The 15,959-nt window shown below is 49.9% G+C and overlaps 3 protein-coding genes across 3 annotated transcripts; 2 read left to right on the plus strand and 1 right to left on the minus strand.

Annotated features, from left to right (window-relative positions):
- Positions 1–1,080: 1,080 nt before the first annotated feature.
- On the plus strand, positions 1,081–3,415 carry ETH_00019020 (uncharacterized protein; the record flags this gene model as incomplete). Its single annotated transcript, XM_013376388.1, has 4 exons — positions 1,081–1,539; positions 2,085–2,504; positions 2,829–3,095; positions 3,338–3,415. The coding sequence occupies 4 exons, from the start codon at positions 1,081–1,083 to the stop codon at positions 3,413–3,415; spliced, it is 1,224 nt and encodes a 407-aa protein (XP_013231842.1).
- A 1,684-nt stretch (positions 3,416–5,099) lies between these two features.
- On the minus strand, positions 5,100–6,347 carry ETH_00019025 (exosome complex exonuclease, putative; the record flags this gene model as incomplete). Its single annotated transcript, XM_013376389.1, has 3 exons — positions 5,100–5,347; positions 5,581–5,631; positions 5,777–6,347. The coding sequence occupies 3 exons, from the start codon at positions 6,345–6,347 to the stop codon at positions 5,100–5,102; spliced, it is 870 nt and encodes a 289-aa protein (XP_013231843.1).
- A 1,096-nt stretch (positions 6,348–7,443) lies between these two features.
- ETH_00019030 (DNA-directed RNA polymerase II subunit RPB2, putative) lies at positions 7,444–14,138 on the plus strand (the record flags this gene model as incomplete). The annotated part of the gene is made up of 14 exons (XM_013376390.1): positions 7,444–7,718; positions 8,043–8,268; positions 8,532–8,699; positions 8,802–8,888; positions 9,110–9,273; positions 9,583–10,393; positions 10,718–10,906; positions 11,084–11,143; positions 11,364–11,548; positions 11,780–12,320; positions 12,459–12,567; positions 12,912–13,081; positions 13,227–13,364; positions 13,623–14,138. The coding sequence occupies 14 exons, from the start codon at positions 7,444–7,446 to the stop codon at positions 14,136–14,138; spliced, it is 3,639 nt and encodes a 1,212-aa protein (XP_013231844.1).
- Positions 14,139–15,959: the final 1,821 nt, after the last annotated feature.

Below are 15,959 nucleotides of genomic sequence, written 5' to 3' on the forward strand. Positions count from 1 at the left end.
GCTGCCATTGTTGGTGTCAGAGCTGCTGATAAGGACGTGAACCTAGTAGTGGCAGGCATCAGCTTGTGCTCCAGCGAGGCTGGGTTGGGTCCCTGATGCCTTCCATGCAAGAATGTGCTTGTGCGCCACCAACGTGTCCGTGGGAATAGCTGGTGCGGTCGCTCCGCAGAAGTTGAGTAGCCAGTCGTGTGGCAGTGTTCACATGCTAATAGTATTTGGGGAGGGTCCGTTTCACTCGAAAGGGACTGGTGGCAAGCTTGCTAGTTGTGGGCAGTTGTGGAGGCAATGTACAGAAAAACAAACATACGGAAGGTAGACGCTTTAGCATTATATAGCCGGCGGGCCGAGAATATGATGTTGCGGTCCGCGATTCAACAGGGACCCACATGTACTTAGGCGGGTTTTCGCCGTTGCCGACACACTGCCTATTGCACTATATGTATCTTTGACAGTAGAAAATCTAATTAGTCTCACGAAGTAGAGTTTCTCTTTATTTATCTGGTAAGTGGTAAACGTTCAAGAAAGTGCATGCAGGACTCCAAGTGCCACTACTCACTGAGCGACTGTGATGACCACTGGTACTTAACTTGCATGGCCGCATGTTGCTGATATTGCCGTTGGGAATTAATTTGTTTTTGAAAAAGCACTATTCTGTGCTTTTGTTCCACTCGTTTGGCGAGGGGAGTGTATTTACAAGGAAGGGGTGTCCGCCTAGTAAAGCTTCCACCGGAAGCAGCGCAGTTACGGTGCCTCTTCCAGCGTCCTTATGGTACACCAGGTTAGTACGCGTATTATGATTTGATTTCATGGAGAGAAATTGAGCTAGAATCTTTATCAGCGGATGAAAAGGGTGACGACGGACGGCGTGGAGAACGACGTGACTCTTCTTCAGCACCCATACTAACTGGTGTACTCTTTCCCACGGTACACTGTGCCAAGTGAAGGTCTCACCTGCATCTGCTCCAGTCAATTTTAGCTTCTAGGCTTTTGACCTTATTGTGGAGCAGCATGCCGTTGGGCACACTGCACAATCCGTAGCACGACATTGTACAATTGAGCCGGCAACTTCTGGTGACAGGCATGGAGAATTGGCCCCAGGATGACCGCGGAGATGCTAGGACTGATAAAGCTGAGGGTACTGGGAGTGGTGACTTGTCTGCCGGTGCTGCAGAAGCAGCAGACACCTTGGGGAGTGTCGGCATTGGAAATTCCGCAAGTGTGTACTTGGAGTCCATGGCATTCAACCAAGATGGCAGCTGCTTCATTGCTGGCACGTCTGAGGGGTTTAGAGTTTACACGAGTTCTCCTCTTACAGAGTTTGTGCGCCGTGAGGGGCCTTGGTGGCCAGACCGTGGGGTGCACACAGCAGCGATGCTTTTCAGGACGAACGTATTTGCAACAGTCAGCAAAACGCAAAACAGGAAGGTCAAGCTCTGGGACGATAGCAGGCGAAGATTTATAGGAGAACTGAGGAGTCGGCAGCCCGTTAAAAGTGTGTGCCTGACTCGGGATGTCCTTGCTATGGTGACGGACTTCGTGGTAAGCGAGCCGTGGAGAAACGATAAATTCTTCTGCTCCTGCATGCGCGTAGACGGAGTAGTCGGTGTGTTCCTTGCTGCATATTCCCACTACACCAGTAAGGCGTATTGCAGTCGAAATGAAGCATCTTCGTTCAAAGCGACATTTTTCACGAGGTGGCTATCGTAGATACATATCAGAGCTTTCCGTTACATTCAGTGGTGAACTTGCTTGCCTGCATAGCTCACAAGGTCCTAGCAGTGATAGGCATTAATGTCGAGGGCAGTTTTGTGGCTGTTGTGCGTTGTTACAACATGGAGTTTCAGGTGTATGTGTATCTCAGCGACCAGATGCGTCCGATTAACATAATCCACACAGGGAACAACGAGCGGGGCTTGTGTGCGCTTGCAACTGGAGGCGCGCTAGGGTGTTGGCTTTTGGCTTGTCCCGCGGTCGCCGTTGGTGCAGTGCGTGTGCACAGCGGTTTGTCGTCTGTGTCGACTGAAACAGATGATGCAATAAGCCAGGAGCCTGCTCCTGCAAGCGTTACTAATCACGTCTTTCAGGCTCATAGGACACAACTGGCCGCTCTTGTGTTCAATTCACATGGAAGTCTTGTAGCCACAGCCAGCGAGAAGGGGACCGTTGTCAGAATATTCAGGTCGTCAGATGGGCAGCTTCTGCAGCAGCTGAGGCGGGGGACGCAAGTATCCCTGATTAGCTGCATTGCTGTACGAGGAGATGATCGGTTTGTTGCAATCGCTTCATCATCTGAAACCATCCATATCTTTCAGTTGAGAAGCCAGCAGCAGGAGGGAGAGGGGAACCACTTTATGAGTGCCGAATCCGAGATCTCCAGCTCGCTCAGTCGGAGTAGCGGCTCTCCAAGTAAATCTGTGCAGTTGCCAGCTGCACTGAACTCAAGCAGAGAAATAACGTCGGCCGTGTATGACGCGTCCAGGGAGATAGTGCAAGATGCAATCAAAGTGGGCTGCAGTGCCCTTCAGCATCAGCAATATTTCGGTCGCGAAGTGAATGCCATACAGCCTGTACGGGCAGTAATTTGACTGCTCGCAGACAGACAACGCGCTGTTTAAGTTGGTGCTTACGTAGCCGAGAAACTTTCATACTCTGTGTCTTTTGTAGGCTTGCATCTTTCTCTGTCCACAGATGAATGGAACAGCGGTTGCACCGAAATTTAGTAGTCTTTTCCTGTCTGAGAACGTTAATGTAAATCCATTTTCTCGCACGATTAATTTCAAATTCGGCACACCGTGGGCTATGTCGCCATCACTTCTTTTTATGTGTAGGGAGTGCTCGGCGGCTACTTCGGCGCCACACGGAGCTTCGCACAGTTCCACCTTCCCCGGGACCTCAAGCTGTTGGACAGTCGGTCGCCTTCTTCAACAATTAGCGGTCCGCTCGTTGCTTTTGCAGGTCCTGTCTCTAACCATCTCTTCCTTTTGTGTCCTTCCGGGGTTTTCTGTGAGCTTCTCTTCGATCTCAACAAGGGTCAGGAGTGCACACTTCTGACTGCTAGCACATGGTTTGCCCCAAGACCCAACTTCCGAATCCAGGTGAGGAGATCCGCTGGCGTCAAGGAGTTGACCACATACCTTGCAGAGCTCGACTGATGCGCATGCAGACCGCGTCAGTGGCTTTGTGGTCTACCGGGTAGTCATTCTAAATGCATTCCTAAATGCAGACCTTGCATTGTACAGAATTGTACCCACTGTAGTACATGTTATGTTCAGCTGTATTTGTAAGCATTTTGGTCAGACCGCAGTAGGCATGTTGCCAACTGCTTGCGGTGCCGCAGTCTCATCTGGGAACAGCAGCACTGCCTTCTGAGCTGGAGGGCGGCCACGACGGGGATCAGTGGCAGCTTGTCCTCTGAAAGGCCAAGGAGCCCGTCCTGCCCTCGCCGTATGTTACAGCGAAGCTGTGGCTCAGCACGGGCTGGATTGTACAGTTACATTGTCGGCACCTGCACGAGTTTTACGAGCAGCAGATGCCTGAAAAAGCTTAAGGGACGTTCGTACGGCCGGAGCTAATCCGATGCCACGTACTGCTCCTCCATGGCTGTGTGTGGCGAGGCTATCTGGCCACTAGCGTAACTCATGTGCTCGCGTCATGCGAGTACCCTAATACTGAAGCGTGGATGGCCGGCACAGACCTGTAAGTCTGTGGGAATGTCAGGGAGCGGACATTCCAGAGACTTATAGCGCTACGTCGGCCATCCACACTTCTAAAGTAACAGGTTACTCGCACGGCAGTTTCATCCACTTTCCATTGAAAAAAAGTCAGGTTGACAGGTTCACCTGTATGGAGAGGCTGTTTAGTAAGCTAATGCTGCTTACCGGTACTCATGTCAATGGCACTTCACATTCACCACCGCAGCGCGTGGTACATCGTGCCGTAGACTTCAGCACAGGCACCACATGCGGGTGCAAGCACCTTAGTTGCTTAGCAGCAGCCGCCTATCCGCGGCATCTCTTAAGGCATCCTGATGAGACAACGGGGACGCGGACCACACAAGCAAGGCATGCAAGCTTTCAAGGTGGTGCGACAGTACACAGGAGCGCCTGGTTGTGGATGCATGTAACGTTTAACCTTTTTAGGGAAGTAGCGCTTCCCCCCCTTAAAGGCTCGTGTACATTCTGCTGCTGTAGAGATTGTGCCGTCGAAGACGGCTGCAGAATGCACAGTCCTTGACTAGTTGGAAAGCTGGATAAGTGAACGGGAACAGGCCTCCGTGGACAGTCTATTGTTTACGGTTGGTAGGGAGTGTGCATGTGTGCATGTGTGCTCAGTGCAATTCTGACGCTCATCTGGCCACGTTAGGTGCAAACGACACGTATCACGCGTCCTAGTAATTCCCCCATGAGAGGAAATCTGTTGGCACATCTTTGCGTCTGAAAGTGACACACGAGCTGATGTGGGGGATGCTACCATTAACCTTTTGAAGAACACTGTGCAGTGGTTTCACTCCGTGTAAGGATACATGGTATAACCTGACTCGCGACGCATGTGCTGCAGAGGGTCAGAGCTAGTGGCAGGAGAGCAACAACAGCAACAATTCCTCAGCGGCGAAGCAGCCTCATCATACCTTCATACATTCCGCAGTCGCCAAGCATCCCCGCAAGCATACTTCGAACATCTGAGGAACAGTGGCACATAGCAGAGTCTCAGCCTCTCTCCAGTATTCGCAACAGCTTCGGGAAGTTCCATACCAGTTGCTACAGCTTTCTGTCAAGAATTTTCACCAGCATGAGACGCTGCTGGCATGCCACGGATGTCATTCGCGGACTCTGACCAGTCCCCCGAAGCTTGGGAAACTTGAACCATGTTGGCTGGGTCCAGAAAAAGTGAGCTGCCGCATCCCTAGCTTGGGGCACAGCATGCACACGTCTTTTGGTCTCACTTTTTCGTATGTTTGGCGGTCGACACGTCCGGTGAGTTGAAGTGCCACAATCTGCGAATTTTTGGGAGACAGAAGGTTCTGTGGCAACGATGAGCGTCTACGGCAGGAGTCACCTTACTTCCAAAGGTCAAGCAGCACCACAATACAAGTGATGGCACTATACAGAGCATGGCTGGCATCCACGGAAAACTAACTGAGTGGTTGCACTTGCCAAGAAGTCCAAGGCGGCGAACAAACCTACATTATTCGTTTCTGCCGTTACTCCTAGCGTTAAGCAGGGGCCTCCACTGCGCGTCTCATCACTTGTGGGATCAACTAGTAAAAGTGGCTCCTGCTGCTGCTGCGGAAATTGCTGGGGTAGCAGCAGCACTGTGCACGAGGGCAACAGGTCCCTCATAGCCACACCTGCGCCAGCAGTCAGGGGCAACCCACTTTAACTACGTTGAGTATCTAGCTCTTCTTATATACCAGTAGGACTCAGCTGCATCACTGTGAGCAAACAGTTGAGCCCCTTAAAGCAAATGAATGCAGGGGTTCTAGCTGCTTCAACAAACCACGCTCCAGTACTATCTACGTTATGTTGGAGGTGTTACCTTCGGGCCTGCACCTCCCTGCAAAAGCATGCTAATGGGGTGTACCTGCATCTGCCAGAGCAAGAGAAGCCGCAATCAGGGAAGCTGACAAAATACCTGCAACGAACAAAATTAAACATGCACAAAAGAAAAAGCATGATTCAAAGAGATGTGCTACATTAGCAAGCGTGCACGTGAAGCCGATGAGTCTAGGTATATCCACAAATTCACTTCTGCTCAGATCTAAAAGTGTATTGCTTACTCCCGTCGTCTGCAAGGACAAGAATTGATATGGTGATTCGTGTTTGGGTGTATAGACGTCTCAAAATGATGCCTTCTGCTGCCGTCCGCACAGCTGCTGCAATTTCTGCAGCGTCTGGGGTGTACCTGCTCCTGGTCCTCACACAACTATCGACTAGTCCAACAGAGCAGACAACGGAAACCGGAACAGCAAGCTCGCCTCTCGCGAGACCTTGTTTGCCTTCATGCATCATCTGCATCGCTGCAGAAGTATTGTCCGTGCAGCTGACGCTCCAGGTATTGCTGCTGCTGGTGCTGAGAGTGCTCATATTGCTAGAGGGCTGCGGTCCGTATACCAGAGCCATGACTTTGGTGCAGCCTAGGGATACTACTGCTCGCCCGTCGCAGCTGGCAAGACTTCCCGACGCGCCCGCAGTGGCAATCGCTGGCCCGTCTGGCACCTCAGCGGATGTAGTAAGGTCACTTGCCGCAGCCGATGGCACAGAAGTGCGGCAGCGTAGCTGCCGACACTCGTACACTAGCCGACCGTCTGCACGGAAGCCGCACGGAGAAACGGCCTCCGCCTTGAACATATTGACAGTATAAAACCAGAAAGGGGCGAAACTGCCGCGGCTAATGCTCTCCCACTTGAGACAGGTAAGCTCTAATCTCAACTTTGCGATGGGTTTGACAAGTGAAGAAGATGCCCTGATTTCGGCATACGAAGAACTGCAAGGGCGCCGATGGGTCCGGGGCAGTCAGTCTTGAGACAAACAGACGGAAAGTCAAAAGCTCACAGATACTATGGCACAAAACATGCGTCACGTCTCAACAACACGGATATTGTACGAACAGAGAACAGATGACGTGGTTTCGTGCTCAGCTGGAAAGCCTGCATGCACCTGGGAACTGTCGATACACCTGGGCATGCGGCAGAATGCGCTCTGCTTAAATCCCCATCATACATTTTAGTAAATACCGTACATGTGCTTTAAATTTAAAAAATGATGGCGGATGCTAGGCTAGGGTGTAGTTCAACGTCGAAGCTTCAGGGCTGTCTGTGCTCTAGCAACACTTGCTGGATGCCATGGAGACGCATGCATGTTGAGCCAAAGCGTCCCCCCAAAATCATCTGTTTCTTAAACCATCTATTTCGAAGCAGGAGAATGCTAACAGCATTAGATTGTTTGGATTTTTCTTGAGAGGGAGGTGCCCTGCTGTAGTAGCTTTGAATAGCGTCTGCTGCATGCAAGAGCTCAACACAAGCCAGTTATCGCTGGAGGCCATGTTTGTAGTGTCTCCTCCTTAAGCACTGTTGCTATGACGTAACAAGCTTCTTGTTTGTACTGACGAAGGAGTGACTAATATCGATGCCACAGGGAGGAACAAGCTCAAGATTCTTCGCTGAAGCGGATTTGTCTTGCACCACCGGCGCTTGCTTTTCGCCAATCAGCTGGAGGCAGCTTGCTGCTCGCCTTTGATAGTCGTCATCCCACACTCTCAAAGACATTTTGTCGTGGCTGTAGGATGATTTCCTGAGGAGAAGCGCTGCAAAGGTTCCCAGCAAAGACCGCGTTGCCGTAGCAGCTGGCAGCACTGCTGCCGCAGCGGTCGTAGCAACGGCTGCGATAGCAGTAGAAGCAGTGCGGCGGATTGTGCGGTTGGGCTTATTTTGGTTGGATAGACAGAATGGAGAGCTACCCCAGCCAGGGAGCCAGTGACTATGGGCTCGCTGTCGGTTCAAACTCTCCCTCAAGGGTGGGAGATGAAAACGACGAGCTGCAGCAGCAAGAAGACCAGCACGACGAGCAGCAGCAGGAGATAGACTCGGAAGATACCTGGGCAGTTGTCGGTTCTTTTTTTGAAGGAAAAGGTCTGGTCTCGCAGCAGGTTGAAAGCTTCAACGACTTCGCCAGCTACAAGTTGCAAGAAATAATTGACGCACATCCTCCAATAGAAATAAGGTGCAAATCCAGACTTTTTTCTTGTGCAGACTTCCTTTTCAATGTGTTGCGTATCCTTTTGGTTTTTCCTGACGAATCCAAACAATCCTGTGCACATCGAGTTGTGGCGGGTTGGAGTGAAGGAGCATTTCACAAACTAAAGAGCTGTAGTGAACTACTGGAAGTACAGCTCAGCTTTTTTGTTCTGAATAACCAAGAGTCGCTACAAACGATTTCCTTATATCCTTGTCAGTTGTGTATGTGGGAGTTAGACGGTTCGCCGTCTGGACTTCGAGGCATATAGTTTAAGTGGCCGCATCTAGGAATGTGTGCGTATTGTTGCAGGCCATCTCCTCAGTACCGACCTGAAGAGGATGTGGAACTTGACGTTCGCTACCGACTTAAGTTTGGTCAGCTTTCTCTAAACCGCCCAGCCGCTCAGGAGAAGGAAGGCATGCAAAAGAATTTGTGGCCCCAAGAGTCACGCACCCGAAACCTGACCTACAGCAGCTCTCTGTTTGTTTCTATTGAACAAACCACATACAAGATCGACCCAATTACCAACGAAGAAGTGAGTCATATGGTGCAGACTGCAGATTGACCACTGCTGCTGCTGTTCTTGCTTTTTGACGCCCCACTTGCAGGCAGAACTAGGCTACGTGCTTCAGGCCATGGGGCTGGGATGCATCTGGACGGATGGAATATGCATGAGTTGCCCCTGCGGCAGCCTTATTTTTAAATCAGTATGGATGGTTGGGTGGCTTTATGATCTGTTGCCTTCCCCTGTCAGGAAGGTGGAATTTACACGAGTTTCTCTGCTGTGCAAACTTGCAGATCGTCGAGGAGCGCCATTCTTACGAGCGCGTGTGCTTGGGGCGCTTGCCGATTATGCTGAAGTCTTTCTATTGCTGGACGCATGACATAGCAGCTGAACAGCTACCAGATGTGGGAGAGTGTAGTTACGACCAGGGAGGCTACTTCATAATTAATGGAAGTGAAAAGGTTGGTAGAATTGCCGTTTACAGCCTTGGACTGCGAAGTTAGCGTATTCTCGTCTACGGCCAGGCAGCGCCCACGAGAATGGCATCACTTTCTGTTTTGCAGGTGTTGGTAGCGCAAGAACGAATGGCCTCAAACTTTGTTTACGTTTTCAAGAAGGCACAGCCGTCGAAGTTTTCCTGGGTTGCTGAGGTAAACTCAGTTTTTGCTTTTCCTGGGAAGAAGCGCTTGGGACCTAGGGGTCAAAACACTTTGTTGGATTAGAGAGCCGAAATGATTTTGGCGCCAGGAAGAGTTAGTGCAGTGCATTCGGTGTAACGTTCACCGTTTCCAGAACCTTGTGCGTGGTGAGGCCTTGACGTGGGAGCTACTGGTGTAAACTTCAGTTGTGTTTAGACTGCGCCACTGCGCAGGTGCGGAGTCAGATGCAAGGAAATCAGGCAACGAGTGGCTTTGCAATCAAGAAAAGAACCATGACTGGAGACACTGGGAGAGGAAAGGGCGCAGGCCAGCTGGTCGCTGCCCTACCCTACATTCGCACAGACATTCCTATCGCTATTCTTTTTAGGGCCTTGGGGTGAGCGTTGTACGATCCCTAGCTCATGAACGCGGCTCAAGCCATCAGACACAACGGTTGCATAGCTCTTTTAGTTACCCGAAAAGTAAATGTGCTTCTGTCCTCCCGTATTCCGGGTTTAGAACGGAAATTCTATGACGAAGTGATTTTACTTATACGGAGACCCATGCCAACGCATTAGCCATCCATGTGCGGTTGCTTAACAATTTGTCGTCTGTTTTATGAATTCCTGTTAGCGTTCCAGTTGGCTAGTGTTCCTTTGGCGAGCGGCTTTTCGTTGTGCCCCTTTTTTGGTGTTACTTCTTGCAGCTGCGTAAGCGATCTGGATATTCTCTTGAGGGTTGCATATGACACCCGTGACGAGCAGCTGTGCGCTTTACTGAAGCCATCTCTTGAGGAAGGTTTTGAGTTTCACACCCAGGAGGCCTGCCTAGACTTCATTGGCAAAAGGGGCCCAACAGTGGGGGCTCAAAGGGAGAGTCGGCTGCAGTACGCGCGGGAGCTGCTACGTAAAGAGGTGCTGCCCCATGTTGGAACGGAGCCGGGATGCGAGGGCAAAAAGGCCTACTTTGTGGGCTACATGGTCCACCGGTTGTTGCTGGCGGAGTTAGGCAGAATTAATCAAGATGATAGGGATCATTTTGGAAAGAAGAGGTTGGATCTCAGTGGGCCGTTGATGGCAGCTTCTTTTGGAACGCTCTTCAGGAAACTGGTGAAGGACGTAACGCGAATCTTGCAGAGACAGATTGACCACGGCAAAACGTTTGACGTCGCGGGTGCTGTTCGGAGCGCCAGCCCCATCACGCAGGGACTGCAGTACCAGTTAGCTACTGGAAATTGGGGGAGAGACAGGGAGGGCAAGGTGGTGCGCACAGGCGTCTCGCAGGTGCTGAACCGCCTGACTTTCTCCTCCGCCCTCTCTCATTTAAGGCGCCTCAACACCCCTCTCGGTAGAGAAGGTAAAATGGCAAAGCCGAGACAACTGCACAACACTCACTGGGGTATGATTTGCCCTGCTGAGACACCTGAAGGGCAGGCTGTGGGCCTCGTCAAAAATCTCGCACTCATGGCCAAAATTTCTGTCGGTGCTCCTACTAAAAATATCCGGGACTTCCTTGAGGTGAGAGCAGCCCGTATTTAGATATCTTACATCAAACGTAGACACATGAAGCCCTGCACCAGCAAACCCTCTCTCTCTGCCACGGTCGCTAAATTGTATTATGCAAAGTATGACACTACGCAGCTCAGGAGTTAGCAGGTGCTTAACATAAAGCAGATTTGCCTTGGGACGAAATCGTCAACGTCACTGTGATATTTTTCGTTAGTTTTGCCGTGAAATATTGGGAGAACTTTATGATTACGCCTTCCCACTTCGGCTCTCCCCATAAATAACATCTTAAGTTAGTCCAGTTGCTGAGAAACTGAAGGGACTGTGTTTATTTAGGATTGGGGGCTGGATGGACTGGACGAAATATCTCCAGAAAGTATCAAAGATCGTTGTAAAGTTTTCATAAACGGAGACTGGGCTGGATGCTTCGACGAAGCTGAAACTCTCTGCAACACTCTCAAGGAAATTCGCAGGAAGGGGCACATAAGGAATGACACTTCAATAGTCAGGGACATTATCAATCGCGTAAGAATTAAAAGCCAACTAGAGATTGACATTGTGTTATTTTGCGTCGCACCCTACCAAATCAGCACTTGGACAGCCTTGCAACACATCTTTTTTGGCAGGCCGTCGTAGAGTATAGCTTCTCAGGATGGATCCGGTGTCTTCTTTTTTTGATTTTTGTTCCGTTGGTCCCTTCAGGAAGTCAAAATCTTCACTGACGCCGGACGAGCTATGCGACCCCTTTACGTTGTCGACAGTGTGAGGCTGAACAGAGGCATTTAATTCATGCTGAATGTTGACAGGTTCCTCAAGTAGCAGTACCGAAAGGAACAGGGAAAGCTAATCATTTCTGAATAGCTGATGTAACGTTTTACGACCACTAATGTAGTGCTGCCTTGGATGTGTTTAGTGTCTCTGCACTGGAGGTAAGTTCAGTTCGCCCTGCGTCGATGTTGTTTTGCGCTTGTGGTCCCACCAGGACACGGGCCAACTGCGAATCAGAAAGGCAGATGTAGACAAGGTTAGATCTATGGTTGGAACGTCCGAGAAAGGCGCAGGTTGGAACCACTTGATGTCCTGTGGTGTTATTGAATACATCGACTGCGAAGAGGAAGAAACTTCGATGGTGGCCATGTTCCACAAAGACCTCTCTGAGAAGGGGAAGTACGCAAATGCCAACACACTTCCATGTTGTCCGCAAACGTTGTATCGCGCGTGTCGGTGTATATGCAATTGCAACTGCTTCCAATGGCTCACACTCGCGAGCAGGGCTTCGTTTAATTGGTTGAACATATGAACAAGTCTAGACATGCCAGAATGTGTATTGGATGCATTTCGAACAAAAAAGGAATGAAGGGCATAATAGTTCTTTTTGTCTTTCTCTCTTTTGCACAGGTCGATCCCATACACGCATTGTGAGATCCACCCTTCGTTGATTCTGGGAGTTTGCGCTTCAATTATTCCATTTCCGGACCACAACCAGTCCCCTCGTAACGTTTACCAAAGTGCCATGGGCAAGCAAGCCATGGGTGTATACACAACAAATTTCAACTTGCGCCTAGACACGCTCGCGCATCTGCTCTATTACCCTCAGAAGCCATTAGTCTGCACCCGAGCCATGGAACACCTCAAGTTTCGAGAGCTTCCTGCGGGCATCAATACTATTGTGGCAATCTTGTGCTATTCGGGATACAACCAAGAGGACTCGTTAATTATGAATCGGAACAGCATTGACAGGGGCTTGTTCAGGAGTCTTTTCTGTCGCACGTATTGTGCAGAAGAGAAACAGCAGGGATCTATGATTGTAGAGGGATTTGAACAGCCTAACCCAGAAACAACCTCTGGTATGAAAAGGGGTGATTATTCGAAGCTGGACACGGATGGCCTTGTAGAGCCTGGATCAAGAGTGCTTGGAGACGATGTCATTGTAGGGAAGGTATGCCACCCTGCTGGATTGGCTGCATCATATAAATACTCTCCTTCAGTCACTAAACGACATTCTTGTTTGCAAGGTAACATAGGGTTGATAAGGCCCCACTCAAACCTTCTGCGAGTTCGGGTGCGTTTTGAGCAGACGTCTCCAAATTTTGATGACAATGATCCATTGGCGCCTCCTGGAGCAGAGGCCAATCTCTCCAAGACGAAGAAGGACTGCTCGCTTTGTCTACGATCATCTGAAAGTGGTGAGTGCGCTTTGATGCTTGCGCATAGAAAATGATTTCGCACTCACTGAAATGGATCTAGCTCATTTTAAGCGCCCATGCCTCTTCGTGATGAGTCGCGTTCATAATACAGCACATCCAAAATTTTCTACAGCAGCCAATCATTTTACGTGCGGGCTCCAGTGGGGATGCGTAACTTTTTTTGGCACAGAGCAAGCTTACTAGTTGTTTGCGAAGTTAGCTCCTCGTTGTTCATATTGGTGCTGGTGGACAAGCGAGGTCTTCATTTGCATGAATTTTTTGCGTTGCTTTTGGCAAGCATACAGTTTAGGCCACGCCCGTTGTGTGACTTCTATGAATATCAGGGGTCGTAGATACAGTTATGCTGAGCGTCAACTCCAAGGGTTCTCGCTTTGTGAAGGTGAAAGTGAGGAGTGTCCGAATCCCTCAAACGGGAGATAAGTTCGCGAGTCGGCATGGCCAGAAGGGAACCATTGGTATCACATATAGGCAAGAAGACATGCCGTTTACGGAGGTATTCACTCCCTTCTTGTCTTTTCGCTTTTCCCTCACACCAATGCCGTGAAATTTCGAACGTACTCCAACTGCTTTGGTTGCCGTAAAAGCAGCACTCACTCTGAATCCTCCAGATATGCAGAGTGGACTATTTCCTGGCACAGGATGGCGTTGTTCCGGACCTGCTTATGAATCCGCATGCGGTGCCTTCTCGCATGACCATTGGTCACCTTGTCGAGTGTTTGCTTGGGAAGACAGCTGCCATCATTGGCGGAGAGGGAGATGCCACTCCGTTTAACGATGTGAGTCATAGCGGTTTCGCGTTAATGTGCGAGTTGCACACGCGTTGTCTAACAAGAACAGCCCCAAGTGTACTGAGTATCCTGCACACACATTCGTAGGGATTACGGGGAACTCAAGGACTCGAGACTTTTACCTCTTCTGTTCTTGTCTTGATATCTCCGGGAGTCTTCCGTTATAGTTGGTTGTGTTCTGTGGAACAGCTTTTGTACTGAAGTTCCTATTCAGATTTCTGCCGTAGTGTGTGTGCTGCACTTCAGTACACTGTCTCTTGGATCGCTGGAGAGTTGCACCGCCTTGGCTTTGAGCGGCACGGGAACGAACGCCTATATCATGGTCACACAGGGCTGCATATGCCTTCACTTATATTTATTGGGCCGACGTATTACCAGAGACTCAAGCACATGGTCGATGACAAGATTCATGCAAGAGCAAGGGGTCCTGTCGCAGCACTGACGCGCCAGCCTATGGAAGGCAAGAGTAGGGAGGGTGGTTTACGTTTTGGAGAGATGGAAAGAGATTGCATGATATCACACGGAGCAGCGCGGATGCTGAAAGAGCGTCTTTTTGATCAGAGTGATGCGTATAGGATTCATTGCTGTGATATATGCGGCACGATGTGCGTAGCTGACCTTCAACGGCTAGCGTTCGAATGTAAGCTATGTGGGAACAGCAATAAAATATCCCAGGTTTACATACCATACGCATGCAAGCTCCTCCTCCAGGAGCTCACTTCGATGTGCATATACCCGAAGCTTGTCCTGCAGGTCGCGTAGCGAATGTCTGTTGAATGCAACAATAGTGCGCATTGTACATAGTCAACACAATCTGTACATGTTTTTTTCATGGGGACTACACGGGTTCGTCCCACAGTTGCAGGGCAGTGGTTTTGTGCGAGCCAGTGCGACAGCAGCAGGGCAGTGGTCGCTCACCTGGCTTGGTTCAGTATATCGAGCACAGCGGTTTTCATTTCAAGAGCTCACGCTATGCACTCCTAGTTTATAGCCGCTTGTATTCTGTGAAGCCCGCGAGACAGAAGGAGTGATTTAGCAACCAGAAAGGCTACGCATTAGATACATGTAAGGAAGAAGAAGCGCAGAAAGAGGCGGAGACTCTCCAAACGTAGTCCCTGCGGCAATGTGGTGGGATTTCCCATTGTCTACGACAGTTTGCCCAACGATAAACAACGTGCAACCTATGCGATGGTCCAGTTTTTTATAGTCGATTGGCTCGGTGATTTCCGAGTCTGGTCGGGGACTTGGGAGCTGATGACGGCTTCCCGTATCACGGCATTTCTGTGCAACGAATAGAAGGAACGGAATGCCTAGCTACGCGACACAGCTCATCCCCTGTGGAGCATGACGGAGTTTCGCGCCATTTGAGCCTAGTGGAATTCGACACTGCGAGCTATCCTGAAGACTGCCCCACGCTACATCTCATTATTTCGTGTTCCCACGCACAGGAAATGTAGGCCGGTGAAACTAATCTCAGACTTCATGCTCTTTAAGTTAGAGCCCCTCTGGGTGAGGTCTTACGTCCGACATCAGGCGACCACTAGCTTCTTCTCAAGAGTCATACTCGATGGGCACCTTGTGGCGCACTTTTAAAATATTCACCCGTGACACCTTGTGGATTGCCCGTAACCGACCAGGCAGCAGAGCACCTGATAGGGAAGATGAGAGGGCTGTTGCCACTCGACGGTTCCACGTATCGGATTATTTCCGTGGAATTCTCTTGAAACCTCAGATTCTCTTATGAAAAGCCTCGGATTCTCTTAAGACCTTAGTACAGGCAATTGTGAAGTGGCAGGTTATCGCAATGCGGCTCCTCATCGAGCACAGCAGCTCAAGGAGCATGCCCATACAATAATGATACACCTGGGCATAGTATTTGTGGACAAATTCCAGATTATAAAGGGCTGGCCAGCTACTAAAATCACATCGGGCTAGGTACAGGCTTGATGCAAAAGATAACACCAAACTCCGGTGAACAGTTCGTAACACACTCAAGGCGAGGCCGCGAAGTGGTCAGTATACTCGTTATACGCTGCGGGATAAACTGCTCAGAATTTCCGAAATGTTAATATTCGCTAGATACGGAAATAAAAAGAGAGAGAAAAGAAAAGACGCAATTATGCTTTCTTCTCCCACACCGCTGTGCGGACCGTACAACTAGTACATCTCGCTGTCTGCATTACATTGAGATACACAACAAAAGTAGTCCAAATTTAATCATATTTATCACTTAATAAGAATAAAGACACAGCAACAAAACTGTGGAAAAGTTTCTCATCGGAAGCTCGTCAGGGCGACTCTTCTCCAGCCCCAGAGCACGTTTAGGGACACTCTTTGGATTCACTCAGAAGCAGATTCGAAAAAGGATGCATGCCTTGCTGTATATATGAACGGTGAGATTAACCCAACTGGCGCGCCACAAAGTCGGGTTTCTTCCAGCTGCGAAGGCGTAGGCTGGGGCCTAGCCTTTCTCCCCGCTCGTTCTCCGGGCTGCCCGGGAAATTCCATTGCTGAAGTAATCATAGTACTGTGAAAGTGCTTGTTGTTCTTCTCACGACTGCTGCAATGCCCTGCATTTTCACC

This window comes from Eimeria tenella, genomic scaffold, assembly GCF_000499545.2.
Source record: "Eimeria tenella Houghton genomic scaffold, Eth_scaff34, whole genome shotgun sequence".
Taxonomy (NCBI): Eukaryota; Apicomplexa; class Conoidasida; order Eucoccidiorida; family Eimeriidae; genus Eimeria; species Eimeria tenella.